This window comes from Lampetra planeri, chromosome 3 (genome assembly GCF_965212315.1).
Source record: "Lampetra planeri chromosome 3, kcLamPlan1.2.h2, whole genome shotgun sequence".
In the NCBI taxonomy this organism is placed as follows: domain Eukaryota; kingdom Metazoa; phylum Chordata; class Hyperoartia; order Petromyzontiformes; family Petromyzontidae; genus Lampetra; species Lampetra planeri.
The window spans coordinates 27,143,394-27,159,634 of NC_136109.1; the positions used below are offsets into that span (position 1 = coordinate 27,143,394).

At 35.9% G+C, this 16,241-nt stretch overlaps 1 protein-coding gene across 1 annotated transcript in view; it reads left to right on the top strand.

Moving 5' to 3' along the window:
* Nucleotides 1-16,241, top strand: part of DNAH6 (dynein axonemal heavy chain 6) — an 81,693-nt gene that overhangs the window by 27,233 nt on the left and 38,219 nt on the right. The window contains exons 47-60 of the mRNA XM_078592526.1: nt 262-414; nt 1,296-1,436; nt 1,810-2,052; nt 2,628-2,795; nt 4,549-4,784; nt 5,183-5,444; nt 7,989-8,112; nt 9,869-10,065; nt 10,399-10,602; nt 11,418-11,543; nt 11,823-11,987; nt 12,196-12,263; nt 13,434-13,614; nt 14,920-15,099. Of these exons, the coding sequence (XP_078448652.1) occupies nt 262-414; nt 1,296-1,436; nt 1,810-2,052; nt 2,628-2,795; nt 4,549-4,784; nt 5,183-5,444; nt 7,989-8,112; nt 9,869-10,065; nt 10,399-10,602; nt 11,418-11,543; nt 11,823-11,987; nt 12,196-12,263; nt 13,434-13,614; nt 14,920-15,099 (2,448 nt within the window). The remainder of the gene's footprint in view (nt 1-261; nt 415-1,295; nt 1,437-1,809; nt 2,053-2,627; nt 2,796-4,548; nt 4,785-5,182; nt 5,445-7,988; nt 8,113-9,868; nt 10,066-10,398; nt 10,603-11,417; nt 11,544-11,822; nt 11,988-12,195; nt 12,264-13,433; nt 13,615-14,919; nt 15,100-16,241) is intronic.

Genomic DNA, 16,241 nt, shown 5'->3' on the forward strand with positions numbered 1-16,241 from the left:
AAATGGGAATACTTTTTAATGCATAAATATTTCCAACATAATCATCTCTTGCTGCTGTATTTCAATTTCTATTTTAGAAATGGCATGATAAAATTTTCAATAGCGCAACGTTTACATTAGGTTTAAATTTGTTACAATTAGTATTACATTTATATTTAAACATGTTTTTACATATTTAAAACACGTTTAGATGTATGACATTGAACAAGGTGTACGCAGATTTTTTTTTATCTTAGTTAAAAACTGGTTGTTCTGTATCAGATTGTAATTGAGGAGTTTTTGGAAGACATTAACAACATACTGAACTCTGGGGAGGTGCCCAACCTTTTTGAGAAGGATGAGCTTGAGAAAGTACTAGCAGCCACACGACCCAAAGCCAAGGAGGCTGGCATTCCAGAGGGAAATCGAGATGAGGTACGCTCAAACTGCACACGTGTCACAGGTGTTGTTTGAATCAGTATCCCATTGTCCAGTTCCCTTGCCCTTTGTGGGTCCACTCAATTAAACCTCCACTTATATATAAGCTACTTCCTCTGCAGTCAGTGTTGGTGGATACATTCACAGTAACCCAAAGGTAGAAGGTTATTTGTGTGCAATATTACCATTGCCTATAAGCATCCAGTATTTGTTTTGACGAATATTTGTACTCGCTGCATTGTCCCATTATCAATCATTCCATTGTGTTGATTATATTTGGGTTAGGTAAACTAGACAGACTGAGTGAAAGGGTATGTATGCAAACGGAGTGTTTTTTTTTAATAAATGCTGGAAGGATTTGATGCAGCTGAATATGGATGGACGATCGCTTTCCCATTTTGTCCTTTGCGATGTGTTTTTTGCAGTAAAGGGTATGAAGCTTTTTTTATTACCCCCGAGGGCCTTAGAAATATGCAAGGGTATTTTAGAACAAGCGTCTGCATAATTACTCTTTGGTGTGCAATTTGTAGCCCATTATGGTGCAATCCGAAAGGTGGCCTATTCAAGTCTGACTAAATTATAGAATGAAAATACAAAGTATTGATGAAGTATGCATGTTGTTTATGCATAACCAGAGGCACCGTCAGCCAAAATTAACCTCAAAAGTCCAGTGACACAAGATATTGGCTTGCAGTCATGTCGCACTCATTGTGACACATAGTTCACGCTTACGTGATACTGTCTCCAACCCTCCGTGTGAAAATATTATTTTGGTTGTGCAATACGAACTTAAAAGCGTGAGATAGTGTTTTGTTATGCAATGGTACTCTATGCAAAATACTTTCTTACGTACTCTAATGCTTTCTCCAAATCCACAGGTGCTACAGTTTTTTATCAATCGTGTGAGAGCCAGGCTGCACATTGTGCTCTGCATGAGCCCCGTAGGCGATGCTTTTAGAGCACGCTGTCGCATGTTCCCATCCATTGTCAATTGTTGCACCATCGACTGGTTTGTCCAGGTGCGTAACATTCATTCGTTGTCCGGTTATTGAAGAACATGGACAGCCACTATTATATTGCAACACAGTGCTTTTCTATCTGCAGTCCTCCGGAATGTTTTTCAAGCAAGACGTGTGCCTAATGCATCATTAGCTTGTTTACATTTGCACTGAGTGTATTGACAATCATGAAATAAGATGGACTGTGGAAAAGCACAGATTTCAGTAAAAAAAACTTTTAATGCATTATATTAATATGTTTATTATTTTAGATTGTGTTATTTACTCTTAGTGACAATTTACAAATACTTAAAGATATTTAAAATGTACACCACAAATGATAATTTCAATGTACTCGTTTCATCGACATTATTGTTATTTTTCTTATCCACAGTGGCCACGAGAGGCACTGCTCTCAGTCTCCAAAACGTTCTTCACCCCCGTGGATTTGGGTAGCGATGAGCTGAAGGAGAATTTGTCTGAGATGTGTGTAGAGATACACATGAGTGTCACAGAATTTGCTGAGCATTACTATGCCGAGTTGCGTCGGCGCTACTACACTACCCCGACATCCTACTTGGAGCTCATAAACCTCTACCTCAGCATGCTGGGAGAAAAACGGAGTCAGCTCACAAATGTAAGCAATGGACTCAATTATTTGTCCTGCCTTTGTTGTATAAACAATTGGTATATTTTCTTGTAAAGTACCTTCATTATTACTTTTAAACCAATGCTTAGCCCTTTTGGACTTTCCAATTGCTTTAAGAAAATATCTATGTTATCAATTGTTATCAACCTATTGCAATGATCATGAATTGAACTGAACAAATTATTTGTCTTGAACTATATGGAAGGTTTTGCTCGATGCTGAGAAATAGCAAGTCATCACTCTTCAGTTATAAAAAGAAACCAAATAAATGATACTTGTAGCACAGAATTGTTCACATGAACACACACTCCAGGCATCTCATTTAGGTAAAAGCATTTATTGTTTACCATTTATTGATAACATCTTCAAAAATTGAGTATCACTAAAAATGCCGATGTCAAATTCGAGGAGATGTACAGTATAAACGACTGCACAAACTAAGCTATAAAAGCAATCCACTGATTTGGCTTCAAAAAGGTGTTTCCAACAGTAACCGAATAAGAAGACAATTGTTTGACATGAGTAACAGAATCGGCAATTAGTTGTGACTTTTCTCCCTCAAGTCAAGAGATCGCATAAAGAATGGCCTGACAAAACTGCTGGAAACCAACGAGCTTGTGGACAAGCTGCAGTTGGAGCTGTCAGCCCTGGAGCCCGTGCTCAAGCAGAAGTCAGAAGATGTGGAAGCCTTGATGGAAAGGCTTGCTACAGACCAGGAGAATGCTGATCAGGTTAACATCCTTTACTGGTTGACACAGCATATCACTGCATAGTAGGCTTCATTACAGCTAGACCACTTTACATGCAAGACATTTATTTTTCTGCTTCTTCCCTCGCACTGCTCAAACTTTGGAATTCCCTCCTATCGGCTATTTTCCAAAGCTCTTGTAACCTTCCTGAATTGAATTCAAGTTTTAACTCTGAGCTATAACATATGTAATAGTCCTGTTTGTTCTTGGACATGTTGGGCCTTTGCCCAGCAACTGTAACAAAAATAAAAATAAATATCGAACACAAAATAAACGTTTTTACACACTCAGTAGTTTTTACTAATTATTTGCTAAATAAAATGTTCATGTTTTTTAAAATAGGTATAACCTTGGATTTAGGAACATTATATAATTTAGGATAATTATATCGCAACAATTTGAATGTGTCTCAGTATTTGGTATCCTCAATATGTGTTGTGCAATATATGTAATTAGTTAATTTCTTTAGAACTGTTCTTAGTGTTTAGTTGTCTTTCCCTCACACCTCCGATTAGCATGGTTGGCTACGTGCAGTGCGAAAAGTTCAACATACATAGCTACATGTTCTCAAATATGCATTCCCACCTTTGTGACTGTTCAATGAAAGTTGTTCACAAATTGTAAATCTGCGTTATGGTGTCTAGGACAAATACACGTATTTACCTTAGGGAATCAACATGACATAATTATATGAAATTACGAAAACCCTTACATTTTATAGGAAGTGTAATTATCCACATTTGGTTGCATGGCAAATAATACATCTGTACTCCAAAACACTTGATAGCGTTTGGGACTATGGCTTGTGTTCTATTGCAGTTCCCTGTTGGTGATGTTCAATACTGTACTTTTGGTCAAGGCCATGTGAATCCTCTTTGTAAACACATGTATCCTCGTCAGTATGCAGAGAGCATTAGCTCAGTGGAGCATTGGACTGCTGGCCACACAACTATTGGGCCTCATTTTAAATCACAGTTTCATTCACCCACAGGTGTACAATATGCTGCATGCATTGATAGTGTACTTTTACTTCTAGATGTATGGGTTACAAATATAATATTGTGACAAAAAATGTTGGTTTCATATTGTCAGGCACATTATATTCTATCTTATTTGTTTAAAAAAATGTGCAATTAGTTTTTTTTATTACCCATTTACTTCGAAAAGACAAAGATTGCCATGAATGTTGTGCATAAGATAATTGTGGCTTTAATTGGATTGGAATTTGCATGGCTTACTCTCCATTCCAGTCGCTACAGGATTATTCATATTACTTTAATGACTCATAAGCCAGTAGCATGGGGTAAATGTGGCTTAGCCCATATTAGAATGGTAATGCAACCATTAATCCACGTGGTTATGGTGATGCACAGTTGGTAATACAAATTCAAGCTATTATGGGCAAGTGCATAGATCCAAAAGTCGTAGAAGAGCATTCTTGTCTGATGTTTTTGGTGATAAAAGCAACTGTGCATTAAACATGCTTAATATCATTGTTTCTCAGAGTAACAATACTATTATGAATCTATATATTTTCAAATGTTGTAGTCTAATAGCAGCTAACCATATTTATTACCAAATGTTTGTGTTTAAGTACTATTTTGTTTGACATGCATGAGCTTTGAAAAACTATATCTTTTTTTCGTGATGCATTTTAGTGCTGTTTTGGAGTAGAAACGGTGAAGTCAGTGTAACAAATGGTGGGCCCCTCTAACAAACGCTTCCCTGGATACAGGTGCGTCGGGTGGTGATGGAGGACGAGGCGGTAGCAAAGGTGAAGGCTGAGGAGACCCAGGCGATGGCAGCAGATGCCCAACGTGACCTGGATGAGGCACTCCCAGCTCTGCAGGCCGCCAACAAGGCACTCGACTCACTGGACAGATCCGACATCTCGGAGGTGCGTGTCTTCACCAACCCGCCCGAAGGCGTCAGGACCGTCATGGAGGCCATCTGTATCGTTCTTAGCAAAAAGTACGTGACACATGGCTGGCACACATGGCTGAATTCGAAGCACACACGTGTTGCGATTACTACGCTTGTTGAATACAACATTTGATTATGTTGGATATTGACATTTCATGAAGCAAGATGTACTTTGGTGAATTTATATCTGAAATCAATTAATTAACTATGTTTTTATATGCAATTTTAAACGCATGTTATTGCATTATGAAAGCACAATGTGCATTGTGGAAGTGATTGTTTTTTAAACTGATGTATCCTTAATTATGTAATGTTTAACGTGATCTTGTGAACACACATTTTACACTGTTAAAATTGAAATTGCAGTACATGTAATGAAATAAAATTGCAAGCTCATAAATTATGAATGCTTAACTTTAATGTGTGTATGTATTTAAATGGAACAGGCCTGACTGGGCCTCTGCCAAGCAATTGCTGGGTGACTCAAACTTCCTGAAGCGGCTCATGGATTATGACAAGGAAAATATAAGTGAAGATGTCATTCACAAGTTGAAGGTCTACATAAATAATAAAGATTTTGTTCCAGAAAAGGTGGAGAGGGTTTCAAAGGCCTGCAAGTCCATGTGCATGTGGGTGAGGGCAATGGACCTTTACTCACGTGTGCTAAAGGACGTTGGGCCCAAGAGGCAGAGACTGGCTACTGCACAGGTGGGTACCCGTGCTGTAACATGTTCACACTGGAATATCACAGATAGTCCTGTATATTGCCCAAATATACATGTGCGAACATCAGAATATGATAACATTGACATCTTGAAAAGCAAGGGGGAAATTATATTCGATACGTCATCGATCATGGTTTTTTAAAGGTGTATTAACAGGTAAAGTTGGTAATCAACTTAAAACAAGAATTTGTTTTGTTGCAACGGAATGTTACACCATGGTTAATAGTGAAACGTCTGCAGAATTATTTATGTCAGCAGAACAAATTTGTGTGACCTTAATGTTCTTTTTTGGTTGAAACAGCTTTATTACGCTTTGCTCACTTTTGACAATGGGAGGCTTCAGTTTCCTGCATTTCAGAGAAGAATGAAATTGAAATGACGGAACTGCAATTATGTAAATATATATTAAAATCATACTAAAATAATAAATTACATTTCCATGTATCCCATTTATATTAAGCAATGACTTTCAGACAGCAGGTTGCTTAGCAACGACCATGCAAAGTCAAATCCTGCATGCAAAAGAGAGACATTTTATTATTCGATGTATATACTTTGAAAATACAAATAGATTAATTTCTGGCCATACATTAACTTTGAATGCCCTTTTATTGATATATATATATAGCTTATAATGGGTGCACCTGATGGCTTAGTTGCAAACCATGCCTGGGAATCTTTGGTGCCTGGGAGTAGAAATGCCCACAGTTGACCTCTTATAAAGACAATAAAAATGATATGTCATTATTGTATTTAACATGTACGAAACATGTACACAGACTTACATGGGTGGCAGATTCGTGCAGTGCTAGTTATGCCTCACAGGAAGAAGGGCCTGCATTCAATTCTCGACTGGGGATATTTTCTGCGTGGAGTTTGTATGGATTTTCTACAGGTTCTCCAGTTTCCTTCCATGACTCCCTAAGCAGACATTATAACTGGTTTTGACCAAACATCCCAAAGCTTTAAAATAATTACTAGAAATTACTCAATTAGGATTACGCATAGCAACATTGCCCCTATTGCAAAAATAAAACTTGGCTGAAAATGAGTTTTGAGTCTCAACGAGGCTACCCTGGGTATACAAGCTTAATAACATGTAACAATATGAAATGAAGGTTAATTTGGTGGAGAAAGTGAATGCCCTATTTTCTTTTCTGCCGAGAATAACCATTCTGTCAGTATGGTGTTTTGTATGCTATGATTGAACAAAATATTGTAAAATTGAGTCCTAGTTTCTATGGATTCCAATTGGCCTTTACCTTTGTTATTTATTCTCCCACAAATATGATACAAAGAAATGCATAAATGTGGCTGTGCATTTTCTGTGTGAATATTTAAAGAAACATTAACATATGTGATGTGCACTATATGCATGTGTTAGTTGAGTCGTAATTGGCAGCACATCATTATATGAGATCACTTATTAAAATGTTTAGCCATGGAAAGAGAGTGGATAGAAAATACTGACATTGTATTCATTTGCATACAGCTAAGGGTTAAGGCACTCCAGCCTCACTTGTGAATATACTCATCTTATTCTGCTCCAACACACCAATTATCGTTATGTTTACTATAAAATGCACAGAATACTCCAATGCTAATACAAACGTGCTTTTATTTGGTAGTATTATTACTACAATATTCATGAATTTTTCTCTTTGGTTATAAGATGCACAAATGAGCTACACTGGTACTGTACTTGGATATTAATACGTGATTAATGTAAAATTGTGTTTTTTTTTTTATAAATTAAATGTAATAATGAAGTCCAAATCCAAATTACATGCAATAATTCGTAAGTATTATAGCATTGATATTTTTAAAGAAAATTAACCACATTATTTCAGATTATATATATTTTTATGTTATGAAGGATAATGTTAATGATAATGAAGCATTTTAACTAAAGTATGCTATATCCTGTAATCTTTTTAAAATGAACTGCTAATAATCTATATTCTTGGTTCTTTCGATAAAGTCACGTAGAAGGGAATCATCATCAGGTGTGGATTTCACACCTGATGATGATTGCTTGTGTTGCAGTCGAAACGTCGTGAGAATTTTTATTGTTTTATATTTATATTATTTTATTATTTCCCTTCTACGTGACTTTACCGAAAGAACCAAGAATAGGAATCCCTGCAGTCACGAAAGCTTTAAATCAAAATGCTAATAATCTCTTAAACTTTCCTCTGAAGTGCAAGTGAAAATGTTAATAACTGCATATTGTGCTATTCAATCGAATGACACTGATTAATTGTGTCCAGTTTTTCCAATCAAATAATAGTGCAGTCAGGAGCTGCTGAATATAATTATTTTTCTAAGTTATTTATTTAAGAATTGAAGTGTGAAATATCAAATGGAATGTACAGTGTTAATTTTTGAACATCCAGAAAAACCACATACACTAGAATAGTTTTTGCCCATCTCTATTTGTTACGCGGTCATGACCGACGGGCCATGGGAATTATTTTCCCACTATGTGTTAAGGTCAAAGGTTATTTCCTCCTTTATTTGCGTGCAGGCTGAGTTGGATGCTACCATGGCAATGCTGAATGACAAGCAGAGGCGGCTGAAACAGGTGGAGGACCAGATTGGTGCCCTCCAGGATCAGTTTGACATGAGTGTGGCTGAGAAGGAAAGCCTTGGTATGTCATTGTGATGGCACAAAAACGCCATAATATTGTACTTCGCAGTTCAATAATACTGACCGTGAATTAAAATGAATCAATGGGATAATTGTATGGGATACATTTAATTGTGCAGTATCTATATAAACGAAGAATTATTGAAATTTATGAAAATATAAGTTGAAGTTTATTAAAAAATTGTATGTAATAATATTTTGTAATTTTAGGTACATTTATTTTATTTAAATCTCTACATTTTGTAGAGCACTGTAGTAAACTGTCATTGGGGACTGCTACCATGGTGAAGTATGTTCTCAGATTCCCAATGACCGATGTATTAAATCGTGGTCCTCAAACCCCAGCAGTTCTGGAACTAGCAGTTATTGTGTTGGCTGGGAAGGGGAAGGAGTAGGACATGGTTAGGATCACTAGGTACAAACAGCTCACCTGAGTTGTAACATTGTTATCTATCTACAACGTGCAGATTCTCTCTAGAATATCAAATCTTATAGAACTGGATCAAGTAACTGGGAGAAATAATTTGGGACATAGATTCAGTGAGGTGAGGAGAAAAGGAAAGAAAGCCATACATTTAAACAGTGGCAAATTTAATCAATCATGAAGTGAACATTTCAGAGATTAACCACATGAAAATAACAAATATATATAGAAATCATCACAGCCATTAATACATAAGGAAATAGCTACACTGATGTTATATGTAGAAGGTAACAAAATACAACTCAGAAGAGTAGTCCAAACCTATTCGCAGAGATATTAGTAAATTTGTTTTCATAATTTAACGGGAAAAATAAAGGTTAGAAGGGATGATGACCAATCAGGTGAGACTGGTGAGAAAATGGCAGCCATAGAGCCAACACATCCAGGAGGTGGAACACCCCGGAGATGGAGTAATGAGATCAACTTGCGTGCACGAGTGAGATGGATTGTAGCATTGGAGGACCGTGAGAGATGGCGCCTGCATGAGAAAGCATTCATGTTGTATCAGTGCATAGAACAGAACATAAGGATAATGATGTTGAGCAATCGTGCCATAGAGTGATTACTGTTTTTGTTTTCAATTTCTGAGATAAACTGTTCTTATAATTTATCAGAAGCAAATGTCAAGACTAGATCACCGAAATATATCATGAATGAAAATGCATGTTTATAAGATTTTGGAAAATCAACATTTATTTGGTCTATAACTGGTCACTTACATTTTTGTAATGTAGCCTTTGCCTTTCATTTAAAAATAAAATAAGAAGTCACACGTCGTGAATAGTTATACACTTCAAAATGTATAATTGTACATGGCTGTTGGCTTTCAGTCAAACAATTAAAAAGCACAGCATTTAATGAAAAAGTATTTGTCAACAAGAGATTACGTGAATATTAATAGAGGATTACAATAAAAAAATATATCGTCTGCGGTATACTGTAATCGTTTACATAGACAGCAGTCAGTAGTCATTCAATATAATTATTTTAAAGTGCATTCGGTGGTTGCCTTCCTCATCTTGATAGCATCATGATGTTGATGGAAGGCTCAACCTGTTATTGTGTGCACCGCAGTGTAAAAATTGACAAAACATCAAGAGAATGAACCTTGATATGCCGACAGCCCTTCTTTCTCCTGCAGAAATAAATATGAATTAAATGCTATGATTCTTGAAAAATGCGTGAAGGTACACGGATGCTTTTGAAACCACACGGGTCGAATCATTTCTGCAAGTGCTAACTTTTGTCTGTCCTTTTTTCCTTCCTTGATTAGCTAAGAACATGGCCCTTACGCAAGCACGGATGTCTCGTGCTGGAAAGTTGACCTCAGCATTGGGCGACGAGCAGATCCGCTGGCAGGAAAGCGTCGCTCAGTTTCAAGTGGAGATAAACAACGTCATTGGAAATGTGTTTATTGCATCAGCTTGTGTGGCTTATTATGGGGCATTCACTTCACACTATCGCCAAATGGTAAGACACACTTTCAGCATTCATGCCACATTGTTGTATGTGCCAATTTCACATATCATGTATTAATAGGGTGTCGCAAGGGTGTAAATGTATCAATATCTTATAATTCCAATACAATTTGTTCTTAATTTTCATATTTAATTATAACTGCAAAATCACCTTTCTATGTTGTAGGATGTAAGATTTTGAGCATTCCACTTGAAATCCTGAAAGAATAAAAGCTCAACACACAGCCTTATCTATCATTGTTACGCAACATTTCTAAGTGATTGCAAATATTAATTATACTTACATCTTTTACCTCTTCTTTTTATCGCTGCTTTGTTCATTCAGCTCATTGATCGGTGGATCAGTCGCTGCCAAGAGCTGGGCATTCCCATCAATGCCAACTTCAGCCTCATCGGCATTCTGGGCGACCCCTTTGAAATTCGACAATGGAATACGGACGGGCTTCCCCGGGACACAGTTTCTACCGAAAATGGAATTCTCGTCACCCGTGGCCGGCGCTGGCCCCTTATGATAGATCCACAGGACCAAGTAAATAAATGTTGTCGTCAAAATGTCTGGGAAAACACCCCTAAAATGGCATATTTCATAGTAAAAATAAAAATGATATCACTCGCGACAGCTTCGTTAACATTTGTAAAATTATGCTTTTGTTTTTTTATGTAAATTGTTGATTATTGAATATTGTCCATATTATATTTTTGAGTGTTTATGCACTGAATTATCCATACAAGTGTAATATTAGAGAATTTTATATTTTATTTACTCTTGCATAAAATGTACCTAACCATTTTTTCCCACAGCTTAAAAAAAAGAATTATGTAGATTTTATTTTTCGATTTAAAGCTTTCGTAACTGCAGGGATTAATTTTCTTGGTTCTTTCGGTAAAGTCACGTAGAAGGGAAATAATAAAATAAAAATACAACTTTTTTATTATTTCCCTTCTATGTGACTTTACCGAAAGAACCAAGAATATAATTACGTGGATGTTAAAGTGTATTATTAGAACAATTGCATTTTTATTTATGGAGTTTGTTCCTGAATAAGATGGCTCTTGTAAGTCATAAAATATAGATGTTGGAATTTATCATAAGTATGAACAACTGTAAGAAGAACAATACGATTCGACCATTTATATATTTAATACGGTGAAATCTAGCTTGTTATCAATTATATATGAAAGTTGTTTTCTCTCTATTTTAAGTGTCTACAGCATTACAAGTGGAAGCTTTTATTCATATGCTAACATTCACCGAATCTTGCAGTATGTTATTACATGAAACTCTCTCCATGTATTTTATCTGCTGAGTGATGCAACTGTTAATGGTGTACTTTCCCATTACAGGCAAATCGATGGATTCGAAACAAAGAGATGAAAAATGGTTTGAAAATTATTAAATTGACAGATGGAAACTTCCTTCGCACACTAGAAAACGCAATTAGACTTGGCATGCCTGTCTTACTTGAAGAGGTAACTGAAGTATTCAGTCACTGATCGAATGTGTATTTTCATATGGGCCTATATATATGTGGTCTTCGTTATTTTATACATTTGGAAGCACAGCCAGGGTTGGTTCATTCAAAAATCATAATTAGGAATGCACTTGTGAGATTTCTCCTTTTTGACTTTGACTTCGGGCATTATAAAAAGTAGAAGAGTAAAAGTTAAGGAAGTCTAATTTATACGGAATTCTCATATATGCCATTTGAGGGTTTTATTCATTTCGTAACATATTCTTGTCATGTACAGCTCAAAGAGACACTGGATCCTGCTCTGGAACCTATTTTGCTAAAGCAGACATTCGTGTCTGGAGGCCGCCTCTTAATAAGGCTTGGTGACTCAGACGTGGACTATGACAAGAATTTCCGGTTTTACATGACAACTAAGATGGCAAATCCTCACTATCTTCCTGAGGTAAGAGCAATATGTTTACAATCAAAGTCCATTACTTCAAAAAAATATTAACTAGACACTAAATAAGTATGGTGACGCTTGATATTGTACATGATGTACATTTAATCTTTTACATCACACCAGTCATTAATAACATTGCATCTGCAAGCATTGAAGGTAGAGATGTGCTTGTATGTGATTAAACTGAAATGTTTGCCTGTTTGCTTAGGTGTGCATTAAAGTGACGATAATTAATTTTACCGTGACAAAATCTGGATTGGAAGATCAGCTGCTCAGGTAAATATCTATATAAAGGCTGTTAACATTCTTCATGTTGCAATGGTTCTGTACTAAATCTGCACGCATAATGGCTCTGCAAAGCACAAATATACATTAGTATTCATGACTAATGATATGCTAAATCTTGACTTAAAGCTTTCGTGACTGCAGGAATTCATATTAGTTGGGTCTTGTGTTGCAATCGAAACGTCGTAGTTTTTTTTTAGTTTTTTTAACCTATGTACGTCACTTTACCGAAAGACCCAAAAAATATGAATTACTGCAGTCACTAAAGCTTTAAGTCAAGATTTAGCATATCATTAGTCATGAATACTAATGTACTGAAAGACCCAAAGAATATAATGATATGCTAGTTTTGAATTAATAAGATAAGGGCGCCAGTAATGGATATGTAGATTTAGATGTAAAGAAAATGTGAGGGTCATTATTAGGTTCATGAGAAGTATCTGCACATCCCAGCATTTATGCATAATTGATGTCAATGTAATTATTTAAATGACCGGGTTTTAATGCTTGTTATCACACAACACCGTTGAACAAACATGTTTCGGGACTTCTTTTGTTCTGTTTCCTTTCAGCAGGATTATATTGTGCAATAGACTGTTGAGGCTGACTCCCCTTTTTAGGGATTTTTTCCTCATCCATTGGCTTATGCAGTACAATCATTTCTAAGGGAATGAAGCAATGTCATATTACCCCACGGTCCGTTAATACAGACCCATGCATTACAGTTTTTTTTTAATCTGTTGACAGCTGACAGAAATGCATGTGCAGTATAGCTGCATGGCAAGGTATATGCATAGACAAGTAGTAATTCTAATTTTATTGTGAGCCCTGGTGCTGTACCAAAATATTTAAAGGTTAATATTTACATTGAAAATAAGAATTGCATATTTTATGTTAGCGTATTTACATTCTATATGTGGATAGTTAATATAATTTATTATGATAATGGTGATGCATATACGCATTTATACGAAAACATTAGTGTTTGTGTGTTGGTGTATTCTAACACAAGGGTAGAATGCATTCGTGCGTGCTTGTATGCCGAAAGGTCACCATTGTTTAAATCCAAAAACAGATGCAGAACAGGTTTCACAAATGTGGAGAATACCTATTGTACGATATATAAAAAAACACTGATAAGATGTTATTTATTCATTTTAGTGACGTGGTGAGGCTTGAAAAGCCAGAGCTGGAGGAGCAGCGGAATGCGTTAATTGTACGCATCAATGCAGACAAAAATCAGCTGAAGGTCATTGAAGATCGCATTCTCAAGTTGCTGTTTACGTCGGAAGGAAATATCCTGGATAACGAGGAGCTCATCAAGACACTGCAAGAGTCCAAGGTACGGCATTGGTGCATGACAATTGTGCTCTATGACTCAACCTTGCTGTTTGCTCAGACATTTGAAGGCAGACTATATATTTGATAAAAAATAATAACATTTTTTTTTTACTTAAACATGTATACGTACAGATGAACACAATACAGATATTGACATGTATACGTACAGATGAACACAATACAGACATTGACGTGATTCTGCCAAAGACGGCTTGAGTCGTTTATTAGAATGCGAATTGGTTTGATCTTATGCTTTGCTGTATACGAGGTTCTACTCAGAAATTAATCTGGCACTCATTATTTTCGATTATATTTTATCTAAATGTGCTACTGGATGATTTCCCCCTCAAGCAGTCACCTTCTCTGATGGCATTGCAATGTAAAAATGCATCTAGCACCTGCACAAAGAAATTATTTGACCACTCCATCTGCAAAGTGGATGTCCTCTTGGGTACATTCCCTCCCTTGGCTGCCACTCCGTCATTAGCCTTGTCCACTGGGCCATCATTCCTTCTAGTGATGTGTCCTGCAAAAGTCCATTTACTCTTTTAACATTCTGTCTGTAAGCTGTAATACGTTTTCTAATCTCTGTATTCCTTTATCTGTCGATGCATATCACTTCGTGTTTCCTTTTGCACTTTCCTTTTTTTTTTCTGAATCAATCTCCACGTTTTTTCTGCTCATGTCATTGCAGGTAATATGCACCGTTTTTAAAAGCGTTCTCTCTCAGGCATATTGATATATGTTGATTCTCATTATCATGATCCTTTTTTTCAAAAGCACTCCAAAGAAGTCCTCAAATAACAAGGCAAATGAAAGCAGGGCTGGAATGCTTTTGGAAAACTGAACTTAATAATGAAAAGTGACGTTCTAGTAAATGATCACAAAACACCCCGTATAAAGTATAGATCATTCCATTTGTTTTATTTTAAACAGATGTATCTATAAACCAATGTAATGAGCTTTAACATTTTTGTTTGCCTTTGTACCTTGAGTGTGAGGCTTCATGGTTATTGCACTGCACAGAGCTGTTGGTAAGATTCGTTTGGTGCATGTGTCACTTTGTGAATTGCATGCAATTGCGTGTGAGCTTTACAATTTTACAGAGTATATGTTTGAGCAAAAGGTCACTGGTACATGCCGTTTTTTATTTATTTTATACGTGAATGGAGGCATGTTTACCTCCAAAAATTGTTTCGTGAGCTAATTTTTCTTAAAATATGCTGCGTTATTTTCAGTTGTTCCAGCTAAGTAATCTTAACGTCGTGACAAGTATCATGAAAACATTGGGTTTTTTTCATCACAGGTTACTTCAGGAGCAATTAAAACACGACTGAAAGAAGCCGAGGCAACAGAGGAGATGATAAATACGGCTCGTGAGAAATATCGTCCTGTGGCTGCTCGTGGCTCCGTGATGTATTTCGTTATAGCCAGCTTATCGGAGATTGACCCCATGTACCAGTACTCACTGAAATACTTCAAACAGGTATGTTTGACATTTTCACCACACCAGGCTTTGTAGTAAACTGCGAGTAGATCAATGTTTAGTTCATCTGTAGAGCATCTTCTTGTAAATTTCTGCCCGAATTAGTAGATTATTTGCATGACTGTTGGGAATTTTAGATTTGCAATTAAATAGAGACCAAGGAGTGTGACTCTGCAGTGCTTCGTGAGAATCTTGGCAGTTTATGACAATCTCCTTGTTCATGCCTTGGCAGTTGTCATGTTGACAAAAATGTAATTTTGCTCACACCAATATGCTATTGTCTCCAGGCCAATATGTAATACATCCACCTTATTTACAATTTTACAATTTCAAACAGGAATTTAACTTTACATAGCAGCTGAAATAGCAGGACTTGTCAGCAGTATATGAGATGCTCTCAGAATTTAAGCATTAAGCATGTGAGTGTTTTCATTTTCAAGAGCAGATATTCAAAAAATTGATCAGAGACTGACACACTATGGTACAGGCTTTTATCAAAAATAATTGAAACACATTAAAGATATTTTTGGCACAAAGTCATAGGTTGCATGAAAAAAAGTCTTTCATCTTAAAAATACACGTACTTAAATTAGAGCCATGTTGCTTTTTTGTAAGGCAAATCATTATATTAGTATAGATGTGTTATAAAATAATTCCTTCCAGCTTATTTTATATTTAAAACAAACTATACCATGTGGTGGTAGGTTGTTGAATATTTCATTTGTCACTTTCATAATCTTACTCAGCTGTATTTAATATTTTGGTGCACTTTGCATAAATTCAGAAACTAGTCATTCATCATTTTGACTTAAAACTTTCGTGACTGCAGGAATTCATATTCTTGGCTCTTTCGGTAAAGTCACGTAGATAGAAAATTTAAATTAAAATAAATTAAAATAAAAAAATGAATTAAAATAAAAAATAAAAGCAAAAAACTAAGACGTTTTGATCGCAACACAAGCGGTCTTCATTTTATTTTTTTATTTAATTTTAATGTTCTATCTACGTGACTTTACCAAAAGAACCAAGAATACAATCATTTATCAATTTTGAGAAATAATGAAGGAATTAAAATATCCAGGTTTTTTATATAAATGTGTAGTGATGCACTCAGAGACACTAGGAGTAGGAGGCACTCTATT